Raw genomic sequence first — 27717 nt, 5'->3', positions numbered from 1 at the left:
ATTATTGTAATTTGTGATTTGTCAATTGTCATTGTCATTATGTTAATGTCATGTGATCTACTATTTCACAAATAATCTTTTATTTATATTTTAGATGGTATTTAGTCAACACAACAGTAATCAGTGTTAATTATTTATGTAGGAATAAATTGTGATATTTTAACTATCGTGTAGACTTAGATGTAAATATTTCATTCTATATTCAAACCAGTGCAGCTAAGATACAAAGAGAGTAGACAATAAAATAAAATGTTAAAGTTCGAAATAGTGTCTTCTCGGACTGTGGAGGGCGTCGACAAAGAAAAAAAGTTTGTAGCCTACATGCTGCAAGTTAGACAGGATTCCACCGAGACACGAGTATTCGATCAAGACCCTGCTAATGTAGAAAGGAGATACACACACTTCCTGGATCTATACAATGGGCTGAAAAAGGAACAACCAACTCTTTTAAACAATGTATCGTTTCCGCGGAAGGTGAGTCATTATTTTTGTAAACAAACCTTGTTGTTGCTTACTTTGGTGGGCTCCTACCATCCTAGATATATAAGAAAATGATATAGTTACAAAACTATAATTTAATTATATGTAACACTGCAGACTTAAGTTGTTGCAGTATTCTTGACATAATTAAAAATCGATTGTCTTACAAATTGCTTGCTATGCAATCCAATTTTATTAGTTAACTTGCATAAAATTACAAGGAATGGAAACTTTACTTTGCATGCTTTATTTACTTATGTATTGTAAAAAGTAAACAATAAGCAAGTTACATATGTATTATTTGTAGACTACTAAGAAATTAATGTAAATGACTTTCTAATAATATAGTTCCAACATGCTGATGGCCTATTGCTTACACACAGATTTCCAAATGAAAACACAAAAAAAAGAAAAAAAAACTGGTCACTTTATATCCTATAATACATAAACTAACTCACTGCACACACACCATTCATTTAGTGTGAACACTTTTTGTATAAAAATAAATAATATCAATATAATAAATTCACCCAAGTTACACACATTCTTAGATTTTACTAAGAAAAAATAATAAAAAATACAGTGAAAAAATATTGAAGCCATAACCATAATCGTGTTCTTCTTTTCTTCTTTCTTCTGGGCCGTTTCCGCACTTAGCCATGTGATTGGCCGTTGTGCGTAACCATAATCATATTTCAATATATATTTTGCCATTGCCAAAAACCCAAAGCTTACTGCAAATGAACAGTAAACTTGATAGTGCCAGGTTTGCTTTATTTTTATCACAGGCATAATATAATATATGATTGAGGTATATTAAGACATTTATATACCAAATTTATTTTAATACAAATTTAATTTTACAATTTTACAGATAGTTGTCGGCAATTTTGACCCAAATTTAATATCTACCAGATGTGCAGCTTTTGAGTCAATGTTGAATATAGTAGCAAGTGAGTCACGACTGAGGGATGCCCCTGCAGCTATTGCATTCTTTCAGAATGCTGAATTAAAGGAAGCTAGACGGCTTATTGATGAGGGCAAGTTTGACCAAGCTTTGTCTGTATTGGAGACAAGTTTCAAATTATTAAATAAGGTAAGTTTATATACAATGACTAGCAATGTGTGTGGTAGACTTTTCCAGGGTATCTGACTGTCCCATCTGATTATGTTACGAGTGAGCAAGGACAAAATCCACTGAAGCGATTTGGATTTGAAATTTGGAATGGAAATAGATTTTACTCTGGACAACACATATGCTACTTTTCAACCCAGAAAAATCCATGGTACCCGGATTTATGAAAAACTGGATTCCATGCCGACAAAGTCACAGGCGTCCGCTAGTAGACTTTATTTGGCTACAGATCTAGACAGAAAAGGTTATAAGGAAACATATTCATCAATAAATAAATACTGTTTCTCTATACATTGCATATCAACATAAATAGAAAGCAGAGCTGTGCCAAAATCTAGTAGCTATTACAGACAGAATTTTAACAAACTGATTTTGTTCTTTTTAAAGGTTTACACAGACAGATCTCGGGTAGTGCTGAGTGTTTTATGTAGGATAGTAGCATGCGCGGGAGCTAGCGGGGGCGCACTGGCTGGCCCTGTGGAGAAGTGGGCACAGTTGGCTCTAAAACGATATGAAGCAGTCAGCGACTCGGACCTACTGATCATTTATATACCTCTGTTGCATACATGTATTTCTATATGGTGAGTAAAAGTATAATTTATTTTTTGCTTTTTATAGAACTCTTGTCAATTTCATAAAATATGACCAATGTTCCTGTTCCTCTCCAATTAGTATGAAAAGACTGTGTTAGGAGTAGAAGCAGGCATTACTTTGAGAGTACCATAGACAAAAGTCTATGAAATGACCACAGATACTTTCAAAGATTCCACTTGAGATATTCAGGACATAAAACACACTTTTCTCCTTTCTCACAGACTATTTGAGAATCTAGAGGGGAATTTGTTGTGGCAATTTCAATTGGTAAGTCAATAAATATTATTGACATTATTACAGATCCTACTTAATATTATAAACGCGAAAGTTTGTATGGATGTTTGTTACACTTTAATGCCGCTACTACTGAAGTGATTTGGCTGAAATTTGGAATGGAAATAGATTTTACTCTGGATTAACACATAGACTACTTTTCATCCTGGAAAAATCCATGGTTCCCGCGGGATTTGTGAAAAAATGAATTTCACGTGGACGAAGACGCGGGCGTATTTACTTTTGGCCTTTTCTTTTTGGAACTTTCCTTTGCATTCATAAAATAAATTCTGGTGTTTCAGAATCAGAATAATATAAAAGACGGTCTTGTATGAATGTCATACAGTTAGTGCTTTGTTTAAAATTCAATTTAATGTATTGAATCTGTTTGAATAGTTCTAGCTTCTAAATATGATTATATCAATATAATTATCATAGTTGTCTATTTTTTAATGTCAAATGATTTTATCATCTAAAAATTAAAATGACGCAATTTATGATGATGAAAAGATATTTGTTATCTATTTATCGTCGGAATTGCAGCTACTGATTGATGATTATCATTTGTTGACAATGTAATAAGATTAAAGGTACATTGTTTCATCTGAATCTTGTTTGACATTGTAACAAATGCCAGACAAGATTTAGATAACATATTATAATCTATTTGGTGTATTGTTTATACAAAAGAAATGCTTTGTTAAGTAGCAATCTATCATCAATACTTAAAGTAAAACTGTAACAGGTCAAATTTTGTACATTGAACATGTTTTAAAAATTTTAGTTGGGGGGAACTATATAATTGATACTGCAGCCATAAGTCTATCTGTCCATATTTTATGTTGACCGGGCATCACGCGGAAACTACTAAATGAATTGGAATGAAACTTGGCACAATTTGAGCATATTAAGAAGAAAGTAGTGGGATACTTTGTTGTGAAAATTAAATCAGGAGAGTGTGAAACAGGGGTTGAAATTTGTATGGAAAGTTCTTAATTTTCAAGACAAACAAATCCATATTCACATCACAATATTTAGGATTAACTAAAATGATTCATCATTATTTTTATTAGGATGTGTCATTTTCTGTCTACTATAGTTCAGTGATCCGAGTTTCGAGCGATCGGGGCTTTTTTGGAGTCATATGACTTTATCATATTTCATTCTACTTCCCAACATACATATATGAAACATTCACTGACTCATTGTTTCGCATAATATGCTGTAGTAGTAAATATATCGTTATAGATAAATCGTTATTTTTAGGGACTGTATCAACATATTCTTGTTTGGTAAACTTATCTATATTTAAAGGTCCGATATTTTTAACTAATTTGTTTTGTCAGTATATGTGTGATTTGGACCTTAAAAGCTTAACAATTTAATTATTTATATAATTTAATTAGGTACAAACTCACCTGATGATAAGTGAAGATGCAATCTAAGATAGAAGGGTGAAAATGATCTGATGATAGATGATGCAATCTAAGATAGAAGGATGATGATGATGATGAGATGAAAAGAATTCATTAGGATGTAAATCCACACTTTTTTTTTCTACACGACATAATTTTTTATATCAACAACCTTAACATTTCAAAAGTGCTTATAAACTAAGCCTACTAAATGAATTTTGATTTTTCTATAACGCATGTCAGCATGAGTGAGTCATTCGATCTGTCGGCTCGTGGTCACGTGCCAAGATAATACGAAGTGTTCTGTGTAGTAGGTGGGGAGTAGTGGGAGACCTTTCGGGCGGTCAAGCTCATTCTTGTCGTGACATTCGATCCGTCCACACCTTTTTTGAATCCTTCATTGATTATTTTAGGATAGGCGGAGAGAATGACTTGAGTGGAGAAGGGGAATGTTAACTAGTCTTAAACCTAACATACAACGGACACAAGTCCGGGACATCACTCTGCCACTCAAAGGTTTATTGGTAACATTCTTAGTGGGAATTATTAGACTTGATAGTTTCCCATTCAATAATCGTCTTTTGTTCTTCAAATCCGCTTCTGATGTCAACTCGTTTTTTCTGACACGCACTTTGTGTTGTCGGTCCATTTTGTGGGGGGTCGACCAAAATTGTGACCTTGGGACCCCAACGTCCATCGGCTTTTCGAGCTATGTGCCTCGCACATTGCCACTTCAGCTTTGAGCAACAAAAATTAATTAGTATTTCTTTAATTATTCCAGGGAAACATTGGGTCGCGACAAATCAAGATTAGTTGAAGAATTGAACTCTCTACGCAAAAGAGGAATGAAGGTAGACTCAGTGCCCAGTCTCATGGAAGCTGTGGACGAGTTGGATACGAATATTTAATATTATACTCTGTTTGAGGAGACATGCTTTAATGACTAAACCAGGCAAGTGTTAAACAAGGCAGAGAAGTAGTGGACATATTTTTGCAATTATTAACACTTAAAAGGCTTTCTTCGTGCTAATTATGACGGAAAACTGGACAAAAATCTTACATGATGATATTATATTTTGCATGAAGATATGTCTGAATTATTATTATCAAAATTCTACTTTAGGAAGACTTTTCGGTTTTGTTTGTGCTGGTAAGTCGTACCCACAAACAGCCGTGTAACTTATATGTGTGAATTCAAAGGAGCGTTATAAATTATGTTAGTATTATTGTATGGGAGTGCTTATCAATGGTTTTTTTTGGTAAACGGATGTCGATGTCCCTCTAAATAATTTATAAATAGGTTTCTGCTGTGCTGATGTTCGTTTAGCTTGCACACAGAAAGCCGTCTGTAAATATCGACTTACTACTACATCCAAAGTTGAAGGGTCTTCAGAAAGTAGACAACCATACCTGACACAACTGCTTGTGTTATACATAAGGCACATATGTCATGATGTAGCACTGAAAAGTCATTGAAAAAGTCGTATTGCTTCCATTCATAGACACTTTCATAGACAATATACAAGCAAAATGTGTGAATATAAGTACTAAGGTGTCAGGTAAAAATAATTTAGATTTATAATTTTTTCGTAATTGGCGCGCCTAACATTCGTTCAATATTTCATAACGAGAGAAAGTTATATTGTTGATAGATAGCAGCTAAATTGAAAATATAGCTTACTCTTTCATCGCGATGGGACAAAAGAGACACCAATGTATAGACAAATTGACATTGATGCTGTGTGTATGCTAAGCCAGCTGCATATAAAATGGCATCTATATGATTATTTATTACTTTTAAATAAAATTATGGACCTTAGTAAGAATCTATTCAATGATAAATAATCTATAATTACTATTTTAACAATAATTTATTTATAACTTTTTACATAATATATTTGGAAATCGTGTGTATCAGCTATAATTTTTAAGTTTAGTAGAATCTTTACTTTACTTTCTATATTGAGAAGAGCTCGAATTTTATGATAAATCAATAGGTACTATTTGTGGGCTTATGCTGTAATTTTTTGGCAGTCTCATGCATGTATCATTGTTATCTCGATTTAAACGTTAGGAGCTTTGAATATTTAGACTATGGACCTGTTGCACACCCAAATTCACCAGCAAAAAAGTCTGAACAACTATAAATTTGGCTCGCAATATACACACGCGTAATTTTTACACAGACTAACAAACACATCGCTTAGACTGTCCACAGAGTATACACATAGAATATTCGATTACTTGATCGATTTTTTGCTGTCCCGTCAAAAGAGTCGAAATCGAGTCGAAAGTCGAAAACGATTACAACAATGAATCATCGATTCTATAGCAACAGTTTTTATAAATGCGTTAGATAATTGATTTTTGATTTTTGCCAGAGGGGTACGGTTAGCGAAGCAGGTCCTATTATTAATGGTCGAGGGTTAGGGGTTACTTTTGTGTATCTTGTAACAATGAAATATTCTAAAATTGACCTCATTATACTGATTAAACATATCAGAGCGAACATGTTAACATTTTAGATTAAAAATAACAGCATAAGTCCGCTGGGGTGGCAACACTGCAAACATGATATTTTTAAAGAATCTATTATATGAATGTATACCCTGACCAAAAAATATAAAAACATGGATTGAGGGCGTCACAAGTATTTTTTGCCGCCTGTTCTTGTTATGCTAGTGGAATAAATACTCTCAAAAGAGCTACATTAGAACTCATAGCTGTAAAGCCAGTTAGTAAAAAATAAATAAATTATAATTATAATTATTATTTTTAAAATATTTTTTTTTTTATAGTTATTTTTTTCTGCTACATTCCAAGGTTTTCTATTTTTCTGGCCAGGCTATAGAAATGTAATTTTCATTTTAGAACGCTTTTGTTCGTTTTTATATTTATTATGTTTATTGCACATTGTTATTATTAATTTATATAGGTATTTTGCTCTAAAACTTGCCTTTATATTATCTACATACTATTTTTAAAATTGTGACTTTAAACTGCAATTGAAATAGATTTATAGCATGATAACTGGATTTACGAATGTTTTTAATACCAGTCCAGTTTCTTAAAACTCAAGATAATATATTGGTTTCGTCATGTAACCCATATTAAAATCTCACTAGTTTTTTTAGATGACAGCGATTTAGTATTATTAAGATTGATCAATCGATTTTCATAACTTTTCATTTCAATATTGTAGCTATCGCGAAACACGCGAAAATTTTATTCTTAGATTACTTTATTATATACAATTTATATATAGAGATGATATTTAATAAAATTACGTAAATTACTCATTCTTCGTTTGCTGATCTATTTCCTAACTTGGTCGCTTTTAGAAAATTAAAGCAATTGATTTAGTGTGCCATTAAATGATTTTCTTAAACGGTATGCCATGCTATTAATTTAATAACTCAACAAAGTCGTGATGTAAAACGTATTAATGATAAATAGGCAAGGCTTTTTCCCACGAAAACCGAGTTATTGAATAAGCTAACGAAAAGCTAATTTAATTTGTTTTAATGTTTTGCTTTGATTTAATTCTCTTTAATAGAAGGAACATTTGGTTTGATCATATTTTTTAAATGGCGACTCTAAAAGGTACTTCTTGAAACTGTTGTAATCATTATAATCTAACATTAACTATAGTCTGACAAGTTCGTTGATAACACTCCTATGATATGCGGGCGACAGGGGGAAAGAGTGCGCGGGCGTGAAATCGTGCGTGCGGGGAAGTGACGTGCATCAGTCGTGGGGTTTTCATTCATCGCTATACGCCCCCCCGGAGTATACGAACGAAGTTGCCAAGTTATAATCTGCAAGATTGATTTTGATTAAAAATGAAAATCAGTCTGCAAGAGGAAAGCTTATGGTTTATTCTTGTTGACTGTGTTACATACATTTAATTTGTTGATTCATGTAAAAGACCAAGTGTGATTCTATAAATATCTCTTGTCTATGACTTATGCAATAATAGGAATAAATTCACTTCATATTTAGCCTAGAATTGCAATACAATAATGTGCCTAATTTTTAAGTATTACATAAAAATGTATTCAACACATTGTGATATTACTGGTCTCCATTCAAAAGCTCTTAGAATTTTAATAAAATTAATGTTTTTAATCTATTGATCCTTTAGCAAAAAGCTAAAATTATATTATTAAATTATGATTATGATATTGTAAATTTATAATAATGCCGAAAATTAGTATTAAAATCGTCAATTTGCGTCGTATATAAATTGTGTCGAAAGACAGTATAATTTTTATAAAAATACCTTCATTTTGTCAATTACTAGCGGATCTAATTATGTTGCCTGTGCAAACTCTAGCTCATTTATGATTTTTTCTGTAAAAAAAAAAATTGGAGAATGAAATTTTGAGGATGCATATTCTGAGCAAAAATTCAACAAATGTGAACAAAAAATTAGAGAAAAATTCTAGCACGCGAATACAACGCCACCAATTAAATTATATAGACATGCTATTTTCATATACATTTCACACCCATTAAGTGGAAATATTAGTTTTAACTATTAATTTTTATTTTACGCTATTCATTTATATTTAAAAAGTGTCAATCGATTTATATACATTTATTATAGAAACGTATTTCATGCACATAAAAATGTTTATTTCACGTATTTAATTTTATGAAATTTTGTGAATTAAACTAAAAATATGGATATACTCGTACCAGCCTTGGTTTTTATTTGTAAAAAGGTTTAAAATAATAATTTATAATCATTTATTATAATATGTACATATATAATACAATCGTTATGTATTTATATATAACCTGTTTTTAAATAAGCATTTTTTATTGAAATCTAGTCTATGCCGTGAATTATTATTCAAAGATAAAAGTCACAAGTACCTTTGTAATGAAGTGATTTGTTTTACATGTCTATCAAAATATTGTTTGTTCATATTAATATAAATTTTTTGTCTTCACTGGCTGTTATTTATAAAAAATCATATCTTATAGTGCCTATAGACGGAGAGCCCGTGAATCCCAGACCTTCGTCATTTTATAAAAGCTGAAAGTTTATCAGCTCATGCTCCTACCATAAGTAAGTACGGTAGGTAGCCTATTATGGACTTTGGACCGTGGTGGACTTGGGAGGTAGCAGGTTTTAAAGATCCAGACCGTCAGTCGTCGTAAGTATAAAGTATTTTTTTTTATTGGCATAATATGAGAAATGATAATTTGCCAGACACTGCTTCATGGCAACCTTTCGCTAGAGACCCTAAATTTTTTTTTTTCGACGGGTTGCCGCAAAGCTAAGTGACTGGCGACTGGGAATATAATTTCTCATATTATGATGAGGAAAACATGAAAAAATTACACTTTATACTTAGCCGGTTGAGGGTCTGGATTCTTAAAACCTGCTACTTCCCAAAGCCACCACGGTCCAAACTCAACAATTGGCTTTCAGCTTTTATAAAATGTCGAAGGTCTGGGGTCGTGGGCTCTTAGTCTACTAGGTTTTAGTTTATTCTGCAACATAATTTTATTTGCAATATAATTTATTTTAGATTAAATTATGAATATGAATATGTATATGGGACCTAAAACTGTGTAACATTTTATTATCAGATGGATGGATTTAGCTCAAAAAATATACGAAAAACGGCATTCCAAAATTGTAAATCGAAAACTATTTATTTTTTACTTTAAGGGCATCTACGTAAGTAGGTGCACAATTTTTGTTTATTTAATGTTAAAAAGTTTATTAAAGACAAAATAATAAAGATATACCCAACATAAAATTAAATGGCATCATAAGTAAGTACCTAATCCAAATAAGATATTGAATGTACCTAATGTTAATTAATCATTTTTATTAAATTTTATGTTTTATATCTCTACGAATGTTTTCAATGTATTTAGTTTTATTATTTACATTAATTGTATTAATAAGACAACAGTAAATTATAACGCAATAGTTATTTTTTGCATTATTTGTTTTGTGTATTACGCCTGTTACACACGATCAAGTCTACCGTCCAGTAGAACACTTAAAAATGTGGGCAGTGAAAAAATATCTTAAATATATCTTTCTTCTGGGCCGTTTCCGCACTTAGCCAAGTGTTTGGCCGTTGTGCGTGATCTTCAATATATATTTCGATATTTCATAAACTGCCCGTCCATAAGCTGCAAAGTTGACAGTAAACTTAATTGTGTGTGGTTGGTTTTTATATAGTTTTGACGCTTTAATCGTGTATACGTTTTGAAATGATATTGTACTAATAAATGACCCACTATGTAGTCAAATTAATTAGAAACGCTTATAAATAAGACAAAGTATAACTTCACGTAGACATAAATTAGAGTTAGGAAAAGGTGTTCCCAAACGGTATAGTTGTAGAATAAAGGTAAATTATTTTGACTTGCTGTGCTCGACTAGTGTCATAAATAAATGTATAGTACCACAAACTTATAAGACCCGGTGGTCGCTTTTGTCGCGCTTTCACTGTGTTTTGCAAAATGCAGGTCATCTCCCAGATGATAAATTCGGGTGGGGGACGCGTACGGGGCTCAAGGCTGTAAGGAGTAAGGTGTGGGTATCTTGCTCCCCCGGTCATTTTCTTTCAGCCCCTTTCAGGGCTGAGGCCTTGTGCCCTAAAGGTCGTTTAAATACGACGTGTGGGTCCTCTCCGGCCCGTGTGAACGTGGCGGGGGTACGGGCCACGAGGCAATTCCTCCTTGCACGGGTATGTCGACTGGGATCTTGCTCCCACGATATTCTTTTCTAATCCCTCCCGTTGTTGAGGCCTTTTTTGAGACTCCGGACTGCGATTTCTCGCTATCCTTCGTCGGGGCAGTGTCGGGTTCAGTGGGGATCTTTTTAATTGGTAATATGCCGTAGCAGGGCAGCCATCCCTGCTTGGATGGCAGCCGCTGGTCCTTGGCCCTGTAGGTATATTGTAAGCCCGGCCATCAGCGCTTCCACGATCACCCGGACGACGGCTGCCAAGCGAAGTAGCTAAAAAGCGATCGCCGCGAGTAAGTTCCAGTCTTGGCCACCGGGTAAGGAAAATTTGCGGCTCTATGAGGCTATGTCACAATTATTGTTTTTGATATAGATAATTTTATTTCTTTGATTTAAACAATTGGAAAATAACACCATATATGCTTTTCCTCATAGATAATAATCTTATGTTTTATAGAAAGTCGCGAGTTTTTTTAAGGTATTGTCTTCTCAAAACTCCTTTACATTATTAACACTAAAAGAATAATGGATGGTGATAAATTTTTCAAAAAAAAGTAAAATAGTTCTTTTTTGTTTTTCCATGAATAAAAATATTTTTTAATTGTTTGGGAGCAGTTTATCTTTCCTGACTGTATGTTAATGTAAATAATGATATTTAATTTTTTATCTGCTAATCAATTTTGATGATATTATTAATCATTAGTTTTAAGGTGACTGATATTTTATACATTTGTAGAGGTGTAATAAATATATTATGAAAAATCATTTTGTTCTTTTTTACTTATTTCGTAATAAAGTAAGTACTACTGTGCCTAGCCTAGTGGGAGTTTCAATGTTTTCATACTGTTACTATCGCGTTAACGTAAACGATAATAATATGGAATTGAAACAGTTGTCCAGTAGTACCACTAGATGGCGTTGTTTCAACTCCTTAGAAATTCGCGTTTATGTTAACGTGATAGTCACAGTATCAAACTGCCACTAGGCCCTCTGTACTAAATAATAATGAATGGAATAATTTGGTCTGTAGTTTGTAAATCTGTAGCTGTAAACTATAGCGAGCAATACTCCCTAGGGCACATACCTACTAGGACCTAGTATAGGCTATCTTGTGCCCTTTAAACAAACAGGCATAGATTTTATAGAGTAGCTCTCACAACCCTGTTCTCAAATTCTCAATCAACTTACACAATGACTAGAAATTCACTCCAGCTACGCATGGGCTCACACTACTTCATATCTATCTTTTCTGCAATGTCATAAAAATTGAGAAAGGGTGTATGGAGCTAAGACCCACTACACTGCTCCAATGCGGTTCGGCTATCTAATTAGTCACTCAGTAACGGTCACTACCAGCTGGTTTGTGATAATAATGACCAGGACCGACTGTTTGACGCTCTCTGCGTGGTTTGAGGCACGGTGGTGCCAACTTTAACTTCGAACTGAGAATTACTTCGGTGAATGAAAGGCTCAATATTTCATAGCCCAACCCAGAACTATTCAAGTCCTTGTAATCCAAACGAGGACCAAGTAGGTATACAAACGTTATTTTGCATCGGGGGTAAAAAAAGCGACCTACGTAATGACATTAGTCATTCATTAAGTAATGGTCTAAAAGTCTGTGATAATAATAATAATAATAATAATAATTTATTTATTCATGAGAAAGTACAGAAAGTTTACAGAACACCTACAGTGATGGCCAGACCTTTTGATTTTATAAAAGCTCAGAGTTCTTCAGTCCTTGCTCCTATCATAATTTTATAGGCACGGTACGCAAATTATGGAATTTGGACCGTGGTCGCTTTGAGAAGTAATGTTTTAGACCCTCAATTGTCTAGAAATAAAGTACGGCGCTGTGACAGAAAGTGTACCTCCTGTGCAGTGATATTTTTATATGCGGGACGCCTCAGCGACACCGCTCCGCATCGTGTGTCTTCTCCCTTACAGCCTTGCTCTGTCTGGCTTCCATTTCTCTCAGGCAGGTCCATTTAGTATCGTGGCAATCCTCCGCGTTCTTGGTGTGCAAAACTAATTGTTATTATCGAGTCCGAGCCCCAGTATTTGTGAGGCCATTTTCAAAGTGTCCTGGCGAGGAAGCTGGTTTGGCTGATTTGGTTGGCGGCTAAGTGAGTCTAGTAGCATCGAAAGAGAATGACTCATGATTGCCTTCATTTCGGTGGTGAAAACTACCTTATGTAAGTAAAGGAAATTATCGAATTTCCTAAAACTGCTATAGCTATAGCAATGATTTATTCTCGTAGAACATTCCAAAATAGGCTGATAATGATGATATATTTTGAGGTTATTAAACGTGAATAAAATGTTACCAGTAGCACAGCGTATACAATTTGAGGGAGGTAACCTGTAAATCCAGATATCGCTCTACTATCTCGCAGATTGACAGATACCGATAATAAATAATAGGTATAGATATATTCACTTAGTTTTAATAGATTTTTTGTTATCGCCGCGTTGCAACGACTTGCGGTACGGACGACTTCAGTGTGCTCGTGGCGTTCAAGCCGAAGTGACTTGAGTTGAAAAGGGGAGTGTTAGATGTCTGGCAAAGGTGCCTTTAGCACATCACACACTCAAGCTCATTCTCTGCCATTCTAGGGTCTCATTTTGGTTACAGTTTGATTTGTTAATTAGGTTGTCCTGACAAATGTTGTGAATCATAACCTTTGGTTGACATTAGTTTTCTTATTTTTCTACCTAATCACTTTTGAGTCTGCTAAAATTTTAAAAGGAATCGGGTTGTATAGATTCCTCGCCGCTGCTGCCTATCTACTCGTATATGGTGAATTGAATCATATCGCCACACGTTTAGCTTTTAACTTAAACACACTTATGCTAGCACGGGCTCTTATGCTATAAGTAACTTCGATAATGTAACCCGAAGAGACGGCGTCATAAAAGCGGCATATTAACTAAATTGTTAAGGGATTCACCAAAACAATTTTCCCTTCATAAAGCTAATGAATTCGGGCTGATGATCGCCCCTTGTAATGATTACGAACGATGTTTCCCTTCGATCGCGGTTTATTGCTTTGTAGGTAATTTTGATCGTGGCATATGCAGGTAGGTAGAGGTAACTACCTTCCATACTTAGGGGTAATAAGTATCAATTAATTGGGGTATTGACAAAGAAAACTTCAGTAGGTACCTACCTACCTAGTTTAAGTCTACCTACCTAGTTTATCTTTACCTAGTTTAAAATTTTGTTTAAAATTTAAAAAGCGTTGGTATGTCGGGTAAGGAATAATTTCTCTTTCTTACCTATCAAGTTATACACAGCTTTCTAGTAGGTACCTACTTGGGTACCTTGCTTGGGTATTATGGTGTGTAACCTACTAGTTAGAGTTTCTGAATTAGGTAGGTAAGTGGCGTACAGACAGATCAACCGACGGAGATGGCAAATCCTGGGCAGTTGCCATAAATGTATGCTAGGTAGGTCGAAAACCTGATCTTTTTCCACATTTATCGAAAAATTGATTATTCACCTATTACCAATGTTACAAGTTCCTCGATTATAGATGGTAATTATATTCAATATAAATGTTATTGTAGAGGGGAGGTATCAAAGTTGGTATAAATAAGAGGGTATTTGATTATTTAAGTTCAGTTGTTTGTTAGGCAGCGCAGACACCGTCACGCTGCCAGTCGCGTTAGTGATTTTGTGCAATAATGATTTGTGTTGAAATTATTGTTTATCATAAATCGTTTACTGTGGGCATGGAGAACATGTCGGGCAGGGAAGGTGAGTGTTGATGCATTCTACAGGGATCCCTTAAACCTACTCCCAAGTTCACAAGTCTTGGGACCTGCTCGGTGTGTTTCCTCTGCCACAAAATAATGGTACAGTCACTGTCGCTACTAACCCGTCACATTAGCATACGTGCATGGGTGCTGAGAGAGGTGAGAGGGGTGCACAAGGCTGCCTTGTGCACCCCTCTCCTTGCATCCCGTTGCACCATGCCGACTAGAAAATAAATAAAAGTTAACAAATAATAGAATACTTAGTACATATTATGCATGTGACCTTCTAAAATGTTGGCGGCGCCCATGCTTATTCAAGTGCCCACTCACTTGAATTGTACTTAAAGAGGCATTCTTTCCTCTGTACAAATACGAAGGTAGATAACCTGCATGTACGTATCTTATTTATCAAATAAAAGCGTTAAATATTTGCATAAACTATATCTCTTTATATCTAAGCAATGTCATCAAGCCGAGATAGATAATATCTAAGCCGAGAAAAGTTTCAAGAATAAAGTTGGCGGCGCGGCCAGTAACAGCTATAAATCGGCCGTGCGGATTTACGACGCTCTGCAAATCGGTTTATATTTTCGATAAATAAAATTGGCGCGGGTTTTGCGAGGTAAGCAGAGGCCGTTAGGAGCGCCGGTGCCGCCAGCTGGCGCGCGCACATAAAACCCCGAGTACCCTCTCGTTTTCTTGCTGACAATTTTTTCCTGCTCCGGTCATTACGCAGCTGGGCCCGAGACAAAACGGCGAATCGTTTAAGCCCTCTCCGGAGACCGTCCAATTTTATTGTGTGTACCTAGTCGAAATTGATATGCTCTGCGAGTGTCGGCTCGCGGCACATGTTGGGGACAACGCGCCTCGCTCATTTGCTATCTCGCAACTATCTAACGGACTGAACTGATGTACCTAAGTCCCGGTTGATTTCCTCTGTCTATATCTGTAAGTGAAGGTATTATTATTACTAAATTGTTCACCAAATGCCAAGGTAAATTTTGTGAGGTGTCTCTTACGTAGTGATCATTCTTACTTTACAATTTACGCTTAACTTCGGATCAAGTGCCAGCGCTTGGAGATAGACCAATGACGGATCAGCAAGACGTCGCGAGCAATGGCTTACCTATTACCGAATTGGTTGGCATCCATCAAACATTTTTTTTAAGCAAGCTCGCTCCAACGTCAACCTCATCACACTTTCCACCAGCAATTGCTGAGGTCAAGCGTAAGCTCATTAACCTTTTATCTATGGTATCTATGCCATTAAACATTATAACCACCATCGACAAGCAGAGTTTGATAGCCTTTGTGCTGCTCGTTCAAATCTTTGCTATGTTAGGCTATGTTCACGAGAGTTGTCACTTTCAAATGTCATAATACATCATAATTCTTTAATTTCAATATAGCAAGTAATTAATTGATTATGAAACACGGCTAAAACTCACGTGATATTACGTCGGAGTATGCCACGTGAGTTTTAGCCGTGTTTCATAATCAATTAATATGAATAACACTCACGATAGTTTAAATTCTAAAATAGCAAGTAATGTAGTAATTTAATATATTTTTTTCAATTTACTGTTCTTCCAAATGTTTGGTATAAAAGTATGGCGTCCATCAACAATAAAGAATACGATACAGTGTCGATGGCTTTGGGTCTAGCAGTGTTTGCTTTGCCCCTCACAATGTTGATCCCGGGGTTTTCAATATGGGACGTGATTCCGAAGGTCCGTATCTCGCGATGCCACATCGTGGACCAGTGCATCTCATGGTCACAGCTCAATACCTCTTTGGTGACGATGTTGGTGCTTTTGTTCTGTCTTTATCTGGAACTGCGGAAGCGTGAGTAAGTCAACCTTATTACAAGATTATTTTTAACACTATAAGACGCCGCGTGGTTCCTGTTTCCTCAGAAATATGGGATTAAAATATAGTCTATAACATTTGGGGATAGTGTAGCTTCCCATCAGTGAAAGAATATTTCAAATCGGTTCAGTTGTTTTAGAACCTATTCAATGAAAACAATTAAGCAATCAAATCTTTCCTCTTTATAATATCTTACCTATGGATATTCTCTCTGCTGAAAACAGGTTTTGATTCTTGCAGCAGACAGAGTTAGGTTACGATTAATAAAATAATAGTGAAAATAATAATCTACAATCTTTAGTGGCTGGTATGTAGGATTTGCCTATCAAATTATAGATTACTACCGGATAGTCATTTTAAAAAAACTACCACCAACTTTTCAGTTAAGTGCATTTTAAGAAATTTATTATCACGTATCACAAACGGTGAAGGAAAAACATCGTGAGGAAACCTGCATACCTAATTTAGAATTTTCTTAATTCTCTATGTGTGAAGTCTGTCAATCAGCATTTGGCCAGCGTGGTGGACTACAGTCTAGCCATTCTAAGAAGAGACTCGTGTTTAGCAGTGAGACGAATAAGGGTTCTTGATGATGATGATAACGATTGATAATGATGGTTGTACAGAGTGGACGAGATGTTGGAAAGCGTGCTAACAGTAAGCAAAGCAACGGACGCAGCGTTGGACGTGGAGCGCGAGCGGCAGGACGCAGAGATCCGAGCGTGCGTCCAGCTGCTGGACGCGTCCGCCGAGCACTACGAGACGCTGATCCTACTGAAGGATGACTTGCGCCAGCGAGAGAAACCCAACATCCAGCACCCGCCCGTCATTGAGCCAAGCACTTCCGAAATGTAGTTTGTAAATGAAATGAAATGAAATGTGTGGCTAAATTAATCTTGTGCGGTTCAATTGATTTCTGAATTAATAAACAGATTCAGAATATCATGTCTATGAAATAGATTTATTTGTTCCTCGTAAAATAAAGTTTTTTGTTCTTGGTAACATAAAGTTACGAACCGTGATAGCCCAGTGGATATGTCCTCTGCGTCAGATTCCGGAGGTTGTGGGTTCGAATACGGTCCGGGGCATGCACCTCCAACTTTTACAGTTGTGTGCGTTTTTAGAAATTAAATGTCACGTGTCTCAAATGCTGAAGGAAAACATCGTGAGGAAACCTGCATACCAGAGAATTTTCATAATTCTCTGCGTGTGAGAAATCTGCCAATCCTCATTGGGCCGGCGAGGTGGACTATTTGCCTAACACCTTTCATTCTGAGAGGAGATTCGAGCTCAGCAGTGAGCCGAATATGGGTTGATAATGATAAAAATAAAGTTTTTAAGATGTGAAGCAGAGACTTAGGTAACTTTTATCTACCTACCGAGGTAGTTTATACTTAAACTTACGTACGTTTAGTGCGAGAAATACACGTCGATTTGTGATGACTATTGCTTACGTCGTACTCGTAACTAAACGAAAATAATTAAAGTTTATTTGCATTTTGTCTAAAGTGACAGAAAGTTTGCATGTTTATGTCTTTAAAATTCAATCAACACTCGTAGACTAATATATTAATAGAACAATGTACTGATATTCATGGTATTGAGTTAAACGTGCAAGCAGCGGACGCACCGTTGGACGTCGAGCGCGAGCGGCAGGACGCACAGATACCCCAACGTCCGTCGGATCTTCGAATCATGTGTCCTTTGGTTCTTTTGTGCTTCTCATTTCTGATTCGATCACGCGAATCAGAAATGAGATACTGCGATCATAGCTCGTTCCATCACCCGCTGTGTGAACCCCGAGTCTTTTTATGAGGCTCATAGTTAGCGACCAAGTCTCGGATCCATATTCATCACTGGCAAACACGCATTGTTCGAAGACTTTCGATGAAATTGTCTCGCTAGCGCTCTACATGTTAAATGTTATTCCGTAACTGAAGTCATTTAAAAAATAACAAAGGAATAATTAAAGAGAGTGCACTGTCTGTGTACACCGCATTTTATTTTTCTTAGCGCCAGACATGTTCATTAGAGCGACCGAGCGCTCCCACGGGACGTTGTTGACGCGAAAAAACCAATCTGGAGCTGGCAATTACGCTAAATGACCTAATTAGACACTACGCTCTTTATTTGCCGCTATTCGCTAAAAATATTGCGTTTTTTTAACCACTCTCTGCGGCTTGATTACAGTTTCTTGTGAAATAGCGAGTAACTTACCTAATACGTATTTTTCCTTATTTAATTATTTTCTACTAGGACGCCCGCGAGTTGGTCTGCGAGGAAAGTTTTTTACAAATCCCCCAGGAACCGTCCATTTATCCTGAATAAAAAGTAGCCTATGTGTTAATCCAGACTATAATCTATCTCTACTTCAAATTTCAGTTGATTTGATTCAGTAGCCAAGGCACCAAACTTACCACTTTGCTGTAAGTGCGTGTCGTTAGTTTCTTTATAAAATACGGAACCCTAAAAAAAGGATTCAGATATTCTTTCCCATACTATAATCTGTCATTTCTCGATACAGTACTACGAACTTGTTTGGTATATCATCCTTTGCCGCTCGCTAATATCATTTAACTTCATCTCAACTCGAGCGTGCTTTGCATCCACAGTAGCTAATACACCTCGACACGACACACGTCACTTAACATCTGAACACGCCCCTCTATTTTCATTTAGACGGCTCCGGCGGGAGCGGATCCTTCGCTCGCAAAAATAAATAAAACTGTTATTGAGATAAGCATCTGCGGTGCGGCTTTCGCTAAGTCCCGCTGTGTCGCGCTGAGCAATGTACTGAGATATGTCCGGATTACGCCCGGCTCCGAGTTTCCTTCAAATCTGCCGCTCCGACCGAGTTTACAGCTGAAACCGTTTACTCTTAAGCGGATGATAATGTAAAAAAATATTGCACTAACAATATTCTGTTGTGTTCGTTTCTATACGTACCAGTACCTAATCGTTTACTGATTTGGTGCACAGACTCTTACTTGCAGCATGCTGTTCCAATCTGCTTCATGTTTGTTTCTTTTTATTCTCATTTATTTATTTGTCCTTATTTTAAATTTTTTAACAATGTTATTAATACAAAGTATAATACAGACACTATTAAAAATTTATAAAGAAAAACCAACCTTGCGGGACATTTGAGTGCCCAAGCAACCGGCGGTCAGGACTTAAGAGTGAGGAACCTCCTCACAATGCGCGCCGTCTGCTACTGCCTTTTGTATCCGACTCTTGATCCAACTACTTAAGGTGTTGATCGAGTTGCTTCTTAATTATTAGATTGTAAAAAATTTACGACGGTCGATGGCTCACCGTATACTCTCCGAGGTATGTTACACTATCTATTTTCCAGTTTTGTGCAATATGTAGGTAGATGTAAACATGCACTGCATAACCATGAGGACTTATTGAGAACTGACTATCTTGGAGAAGGAATTTTCCATTTCTACACAGTAGTAATAGGTATAGAGCCAACAATGGCAACAGGCTAACCTTCTTCTTCCTAATTATAGTTAGTGACAGTGTATAAGCATATTTATAAAATACTGTATCAGCAGTATAGCAGTGATAGCCTAGTGGAAATGACCTCTGCTTTTGATTTGGAAGTCGTAGGTTCGAATCCGGTCCGGGGCATGCACCTCCAACGTTTCAGTTATGTGCATTTGAAGTAATTTAAATATCACGTGTCTCAAACGGTGAAGGAATAACATCGTGAGGAAACCTGCATAAATGAGAATTTTGTTAATGCTCTAGGTGTGTGAAGTCTGCCAATCCACATTGGACCAGCGTGGTGGACTATTAGCCTATCCGCTATAATTCTAAGAGGAGACTCGTGCTTAAGCTCGTGCTTAGGCTCAGTGAGCCGAACATGGGTTATTGATAATTACGATGATGATGATGTAGCTATTAATGATTCCTATTAAGAATAGGAATCTTGAACCCCGGAGTTCGATGTAGCCGCAAAGGATAGCCACTAGACCAACGTAGTGTAGTTTGAATAATTATTATTATACTAGTGACCAGCTCAGATTCGCGCAGGTTTTATGTAAGTATTTTTGAAAGTCTGGGGTTTGAACTGTGAACTATTGTGTTATCCTAAGCCCCTAGTACGTGCTTTTCGCTTAGTCGGGTTTGACGGCTGGGCCGATTGAGGTTTTCTTAACTTAAACTTGGTGGAAAGTTTCGGCCGTAGCTAGTTACCACCGTACCGGCAAAGACGTACCGTCAAGCTATTTAGCGTTCTGGTACGATGTCGTGTAGAAACCGAAAGGGGTGTGGATTTTCATCCTCCTCCTAATAAAGTTAGCTTCCATATTGATTGTATCATCACTTACCATCAGGTGAGATTGTAGTCAAGGGCACAGAAAAGATATTACAACCAGTAGTTGGACTTCATACTAGAGGTCGAAACGCGAGCTATACCTACGCTCCTTGAACATGGGGTGATCGTAGGGTGAAGACAGTCGCGACTGTGCCGCGGTGACGAACGAACGCACGGTGTATTAACAGAGTAAAGTGTATTAATAGTATTAGATTTTTTTAATTATGACCAGTAGGAAATACTGTGCCGTTTTTGGATGCATGAATTCAAAATTATCCCATCCAGAGATAACTTTTTTTAAGTTACCTGGAAACTCTGAAAGGTTAACTTTAAAATAAATTTACTTATTAGTAGGTAGGTACATAATCTTGTATTTTTTAATGGATAAGGTATTTCCTTTTATCTCCAGAATAAAGGTAGGTATCTGGATTAGTAAATAAAGTGAATAGAGTAAAGGAAAGTGATTGACACGATTGAAATATGTAGCTATACGCGGTTCATGAATCACGATACAGTAGGTACGATAAGCTTGTATTAAAACCTCGACTGCTTGTACAATGTATTGTGTGACTGTGCTCGGATCATTTGTGTTTTGTTACCCGACTGCGGCGAAGCCCAAAGGAGGAGTATGTGTTTGAATGTTATGACTTGTTGTTGTATGCGGGCGACGGGAGGAAAGGACTGCGCGGGTGTGAAGTCGTACGCGCTGGGCATCGTTACCCCCTCCCGGACCGCGCCGACCTTCGGGAGTGTTATGAACAAATTTGCCAAGCACACATACTGATAAATGATATGTCATTAGACTCGTCTAGATAGGCCGAGTGTCACTGGGTAACTTAGTTCTTAAAAAATCAAAATGGCGGATTTTATGCACTTTAATGTGCAAGCTCATAAAACTTTTGCTCAGCTTGGCATTGGTGACAAGAATTTTAACCGACTTCCAAAAATAATCGTATCGTATTTACAGCGATATTTCCGTCATTTGTAAACCGTTTCTTTTTTGTTTGGATGAATATTCTTTCAGGTTAGTCCCATTTTTTTCATGTCAGGATCTGATAATGGCATCCTAGAGAAATCTAGGGGAACTATCGTATTGTAGGGACAATTAGTGCGTTTGTTCATTGTTTCATTATCTTTTTTAAATCACTACAATTTCATGAAGGTATTTATCTTTTTTTTTATTTGTTCACGTAGTGTGGAGGTAATACCTAGATGGCATCACCGAAATAAATATGTTTAAGAATACGACCAATCCTTCAAGATCATTGACGTAGTATCAGCCTTAATTAAATCAACCAATCAAAAAACACGCATTTTTATTTATCACTTCCCATTTTACTACAATTTACAAAGTATTTTATTTGTTTATATAAAAAAAGTTTATTTACAATCACAAAACTAAGTGGAAACACAAAGTTAGCAAATGTAATTAAATTGCTGCATGCGGGCAGCCCTATGACATGTTTACGTACCGCGCGGCTGTAGGTATTTATTTCAAAAATACGGCCGAGTTATTATACTGCTTGTAATATCTTTACTGTGTCAAGGGTTAACTTGTAAAGAAAAAAATAAAACGGAAATATTATAGATCATCTTTAAAGTCATAGTTAGCAGCTCATAGTCTTCAGTCGTCCTCCTAAAGTCTGCACTCTTCCTTATATTACCTACTACAAACATCATTTCGTCGTATAATATCCAGCTGTTTTTCAATAGATTTTTAAAAGAAATTGTGTTTCTTTGTAACAAGCATCTCGTAGCCACTTGGAGGAATGTAAACGCATGGATTAAACGGAGCGGCGCCGCAAGATTGGCCAGTGCCACCTGCCCCGGATTAATTTCTCATCATGTCCCGCTTTCCGTGTCCCGAGACATAATGAAGACCGGAGAAAAATGCCGTAAGCCCGAGATGTCTCTTGATTAATAAACTCCGTAGCCTTTCTCAGACTTTTATGCCTGTTTGAGGCGAAATTTAATAAAATTCCTAATACCTTATTAGTATTATCGTAACAGAAGATGGAGGGAACTGGGCCTTTTTGTTATTATTTCTATGCATACATACGTAGATATACAAACTCCTTACTTATCGTTTAGGCACAACATGCATTAAGCAAGCGTAGATTATTACTCACAAAATTATTATAATAACCGAATTTATAATATCTTGAAAAAAAAGTTTGAAAGATGAATCGGTAGAAAGTTCTTTATTACATAATTGACTTTTCAAAATGATTTTAATTATGAACTCCCGATTACTAATGCCGTACAGAGGTGAGGGGTTTAGAGCCGTAAACTCATAATTAAAGCTTTTAGTTTATGATATTCAAACACGCTTTTGCGTTTACAGTCGCATCCACAGACCAGCGTCGATTCTCTTTCTACGATCGCTAACGCTACCAAAACTAGAAAAATGTATGGGAATGAATAACATTTGCTATCGACAGGTCACGTGATCAAGATCTGTCATTCCCATACATATTTCTAGTTTTCGAGGCGTATGCGATCTTATAAAGGGCTGATCGCTAATTCAGTTTTAACTTTACAGTCGAACTGTTCAGTTAGAACGTCCGTCTGTAGGCAACTGTACAGTTTTTTTTCTAATAAAACTTCGATTAGATAAAACTGTGCAGTTAAAATTAAAACTCCCCGCATTCGTCTGAGTCCAAAACCAAAACAAACTCAACCAGAACAATTCCTTAAAATTAATTGGACAATGGACACATAATACATATAACAAGAAAATTTACATATAATTTAAAGTCAGGGGGCAATTGATGCAGTTTTTGTGATTAAAGGGTAATTTTGGGGGCATTTGTTTAAAAAAAATAGATTTTAAACGGTGACATCGCAACCGCAGACACGAAGGCAACGACATACGACAGTGACGTCGCCGCAAGATTGCCGCGAGCATCTGTCGGTTTGTCGCTCTTTCCATTTATATAACTGTTCTCTGTTACAATTACTCGCCGTGCCATTATTTTTGTGGTTTCTGTTCCTTCATGCGAACACTTTCGTTCTAACCGAAAACGCCCGGAGATATGTGAATTGTTTAAACAACTTTGTAACTCCAAAATTTCACTAAATTTACAAACGCTTGGATTCGTAAGTGGCTTATAAATATGATCCCGTATACGGTATTATTGGCACTAGTTGCACTTTCTACTTAATGGTACCTACCATAGAGTTAAGAATATTATTGTAGGTACCTACTACGTATCTGCTACATGAACTCAATTAATAGAACAAGTATTACCTGAGGTTTGTTATAATCTATTTAACTATATTTGTATGTATACAAGGCATAAAATACTCATGGCAGCACAAAAATCTATGCCAAAATCATGATGTAGAATGCTCGCTAGATAAATCTGCACGCGACTGGCGAATTGGCGATGCTTACGTTGTTTTAGCATTAGCGCTCTCTTTTACCCGCCAAGAGATAGATAGAGATAGACGACAAGATGGCGGCACTTATTATTAGTTCCGATTTTGGTCACGCGCAACCCTATCGTGCTCGCACTCTACCTACACTTTAGCTTTTTTACTAATAAGTAAAGTATAATTTCCTAGATACATATCTATGAAAAATACTTAGGTGTTTTAATTTATGTTGGCATCACAGTCCGATTAATTTAATTAAATAAATTCTTAGACATTACAAAATTAACACAAAGAAAGATAAGTACCTATTCCATCTTTCAGGAAAATCTTAAACAAGGAACTCCCTACAGTATAATATTATGCCTACTCGTAGATGGTTAAGCTGTCTTGTAAGAAAGCTGTATCGCCATAAATATAAATCGTCTCGTGTGCCTTCACTCAAAATTATTTATGTTACTATTTATTGTATTAACATAAATTGGACATGACTTATTTTATAGGACGTCAAACGAAGTGGACAAAGGTTATGATTGTAATTCAGATTGTCATAGATCGTAAAGCCAAACTTTGTTTATTGCTCCGTTGAAATATAACTTTTGGATTTACAATACATTACATTAATTTTAAGAGTTCTTTTTATATTTTTATAATGAAAATAAGAGAACTAAGAAGTAGATAATAAAATGTACCTTATGTATTTTCTATACTTAAACAGGAAAATGAAAAATAAAGAACTTTTCCTTTATAGCTAGGCTAAATGTAATGGTTATATGTTAATACCTTGTTAATAACATAATGATAGCTAAGTAAATAGACAACGATAGCTAAGTACATAGATAATGATAACGAAGTTAATAGATAATCATAGCTAATTAATAGATAATGGAAGCTAAGTGAATAGATAATGATAGCTAAGTTAATAGCTAATGATAACTAAGTTATTCGATATTAATAGCTAAGTTAATAGACAATGATAACTAAGTTATTCAACATTAATAGCTAAGTTAATAGACAATGATAGCTATGTTCAGTTAATAATAGCTAAGTTTATAAAATAATAATAGTTTATAGACAATTATAGCTATGTTTTAAAAATAATAAATATTAGCTAAGTTAACAGATAATGAAAGCTAAATTCGGTTCCTTATAAATAAAAGATTGTGCACTTACAAATCCGATTTCCTAACAACAGTAGGCTCTTAATACGTCCCTAAAAGGCCATAAATTAATCAAGTCCTGGAAGTCATCTGTCCCGCATGCGATCGGGCTCGTACTTGTACCTACGTCGTTTGTCCACCATCGCTGGTCACCTTTATTGTTTAAGCATTAATGATGAGCTATACTGGACCCACAATGTCTTGATAGTTGTAGAAAAGATTTGATAAACAATAAACAATTATTTATTTAGAGTAGCTACTTATGTAACTTTAATAAATTCATATTAAGAATGCTTTTTGGATCAGTGGTAAACATATTTGGTCTTGGATCACGAGGACCTGGACTCGAGCAGTGGCGTGCACAATTTTAACTAGGGTAGGCATTATCTGTGCCTAGTGTAATGCCAAAATGGAAAAGTCCTTTCATACAGGTTCGTATTGGGTCCTCAGGATAGGTAGTGCATTTTTTGGATGTAATTATGAAGCACACCACCGGATTATAGTCAGGACTCAAACTCGCTTTGCATAGATCGAGCTTCAATAATATCGAGCTTTTCTATCTTACAAAATATCTCAGAAAAAATCTCAGTTCGAGTTGAGACATTAGTGGTGTGACACCCTCTTGCCTCGAAAAGCACGCTAAATTCGGCTTACTGCTGAGCTCTCCGAATGTCTCCTCTCAGAATGAGAGAGGTTAGGCCAATAGTCCACCACGCTGGCCCAATGCGGATTGGCAGACTTCACACACGCAGAGAATAAAGATAATTCTCTGGTATGCAGGTTTCCTCACGATGTTTTCCTTCACCGATTGAGACACGTGATATTTAATTTCCTAAAAGCGAGCTTCAATAATATCGAGCTTTTCTATCTTACAAAATATCTCAGAAAAAAATCTCAGTTCGAGTTGAGACATTGGTGGTGTGACACCTTCTTGCCTCGAAAAGCACGCTAAATTCGGCTCACTGCTGAGCTCTCCGAATGCCTCCTCTCAGAATGAGAGAGGTTAGGCCAATAGTCCACCACGCTGGCCCAATGCGGATTGGCAGACTTCACACACACAGAGAATGAAGAAAATTCTCAGGTATGCAGGTTTACTCACGATGTTTTTTTTCTTCCCCGTTTGAGAAACGTGATATTTAATTTCTAAAAATGCACACAACTGAAAAGTTGGAGGTGCATGCTCCAGACCGGATTCGAGGCAGAGGTCTTATCCACTGAGCTATCACGGCTGGGCGTTTAGCCGTAAGTCCCGGTCATTATTATTAACATCAAAATGGTAATAGTTACAGAATCTATACTTTAACCCGTATTGTAGCTTAATTTTGTATTCCGAGGCACAGCGGTATATCAGCACCGACTTTTCAAGTCGAGATTTAGACTGAGAATTACTCAGAAGAAAGAAAAGCTTTTTGGCTGGTGGGACCTTACCGACAAAGACGTACCGCCAAGCGATTTAACGAAAGTTAGCCCGCTGCCATCTTAGATTGCATCATCACTTACCATCAGGTGAGATTATAGTCAAGGGCTAACTTGTAAAGAATAAAAAAAATGCTTAATATTTTAAAGATCTAATGAATTTTCATGATCTAATGAGGCAGTCAAAAGTGTCTGCTACTTAAATATAAGTCTTTAACTAAATGCTCTTTAAATGACCTATTGAATAACTAACTAATAGAAAACCGTGGAACATAATGTTAAATATCAAAACTGTTGAATCTCACTACAAATCAGTGTTCTAATGTCACAGTGGAGTGGGCGAGTAGAATGGCCGTACCGCAGGGGGCCCGCGTTCAACGCTATCTCTGTGCTTTAATTTAATAATCGCATTTCAAAATGTACTATTTACTAATACGGCTTACTGCGCGCTACTTTGTCTATGTTTGTTATAAGTGTGAAGTTTTTTATAGTGTATTTTTGTATTTTGATTTTTTCTAAATTAAGAAAAATGGTTCAACGTATTTGGATGATATTTGGTGTACAACGACATCGTGAAAAGACTTACTAATTGTTTAAAAATTTTTTTCTTAACAAAAAAATTGAATCGACTTCAAAAATTTTTTGTTAAAAAGATTTTATTTTTCGGTTTTTAGTGTGTCCTAGCATAGTGAACGAAAGCGCCACAGTACGGGCAATTTCATTATTTTCATTTTAACAGAAAATTAAAGAAACGGTTTTTATGAAAATTAAATGGGACCAATCTGGAAGTATTCTCTTTCAAACAAAATAAAAGAATTTTCAATATAGGTTAAGAAATGACGAAGATATACGAGGTAACAAACATAAAAAAACATACGCGTCGATTTGAGAAACTTCACCATTTTTTGAAGTCGGTTAAAAAGCTGAAATTTTGTCTGTATAAATACTGATTCTTTAGTTTTAAGTAGGTACCTAACCTACTTTACGTGTACAAGCAATTTTGAAAAGTCTGCATGCATATAGTGACTACGTGTGTCCTCTACAATATATCGAAATTTTAATGAAGTAACTCGAAGGTATTTTGATCAAAGCCATTCCATCTTATCTTGAGTAAATGTCCGTTTTAGGTAATGAAATATTATCTTCAAATCGAGGCTGTACCCTAAACACAGCTCATTTGGTTTAACTGTTAA

General features: G+C 35.9%; 2 protein-coding genes across 2 annotated transcripts; both read left to right on the top strand.

The window, feature by feature from the left end:
• Positions 1 to 28: 28 nt before the first annotated feature.
• On the top strand, positions 29 to 11383 carry LOC112048681 (sorting nexin-20). The gene is made up of 4 exons (XM_024086323.2): positions 29 to 474; positions 1355 to 1576; positions 2003 to 2196; positions 4679 to 11383. Exons 1-4 carry the CDS (start codon positions 250 to 252, stop codon positions 4803 to 4805), a joined length of 768 nt encoding a protein of 255 aa, XP_023942091.2. The 5' UTR covers positions 29 to 249; the 3' UTR covers positions 4806 to 11383.
• Positions 11384 to 15913: 4530 nt separating this feature from the next.
• On the top strand, positions 15914 to 17113 carry LOC112048685 (uncharacterized). Its single transcript, XM_024086330.2, has 2 exons — positions 15914 to 16229; positions 16876 to 17113. Exons 1-2 carry the CDS (start codon positions 15991 to 15993, stop codon positions 17102 to 17104), a joined length of 468 nt encoding a protein of 155 aa, XP_023942098.2. The 5' UTR covers positions 15914 to 15990; the 3' UTR covers positions 17105 to 17113.
• Positions 17114 to 27717: the final 10604 nt, after the last annotated feature.

This window comes from Bicyclus anynana, chromosome 3 (assembly GCF_947172395.1).
Source record: "Bicyclus anynana chromosome 3, ilBicAnyn1.1, whole genome shotgun sequence".
In the NCBI taxonomy this organism is placed as follows: Eukaryota; Metazoa; Arthropoda; class Insecta; order Lepidoptera; family Nymphalidae; genus Bicyclus; species Bicyclus anynana.
Note: the sequence above shows the minus strand (reverse complement) of the source record. Positions and strands in the feature narration are given on the sequence as shown.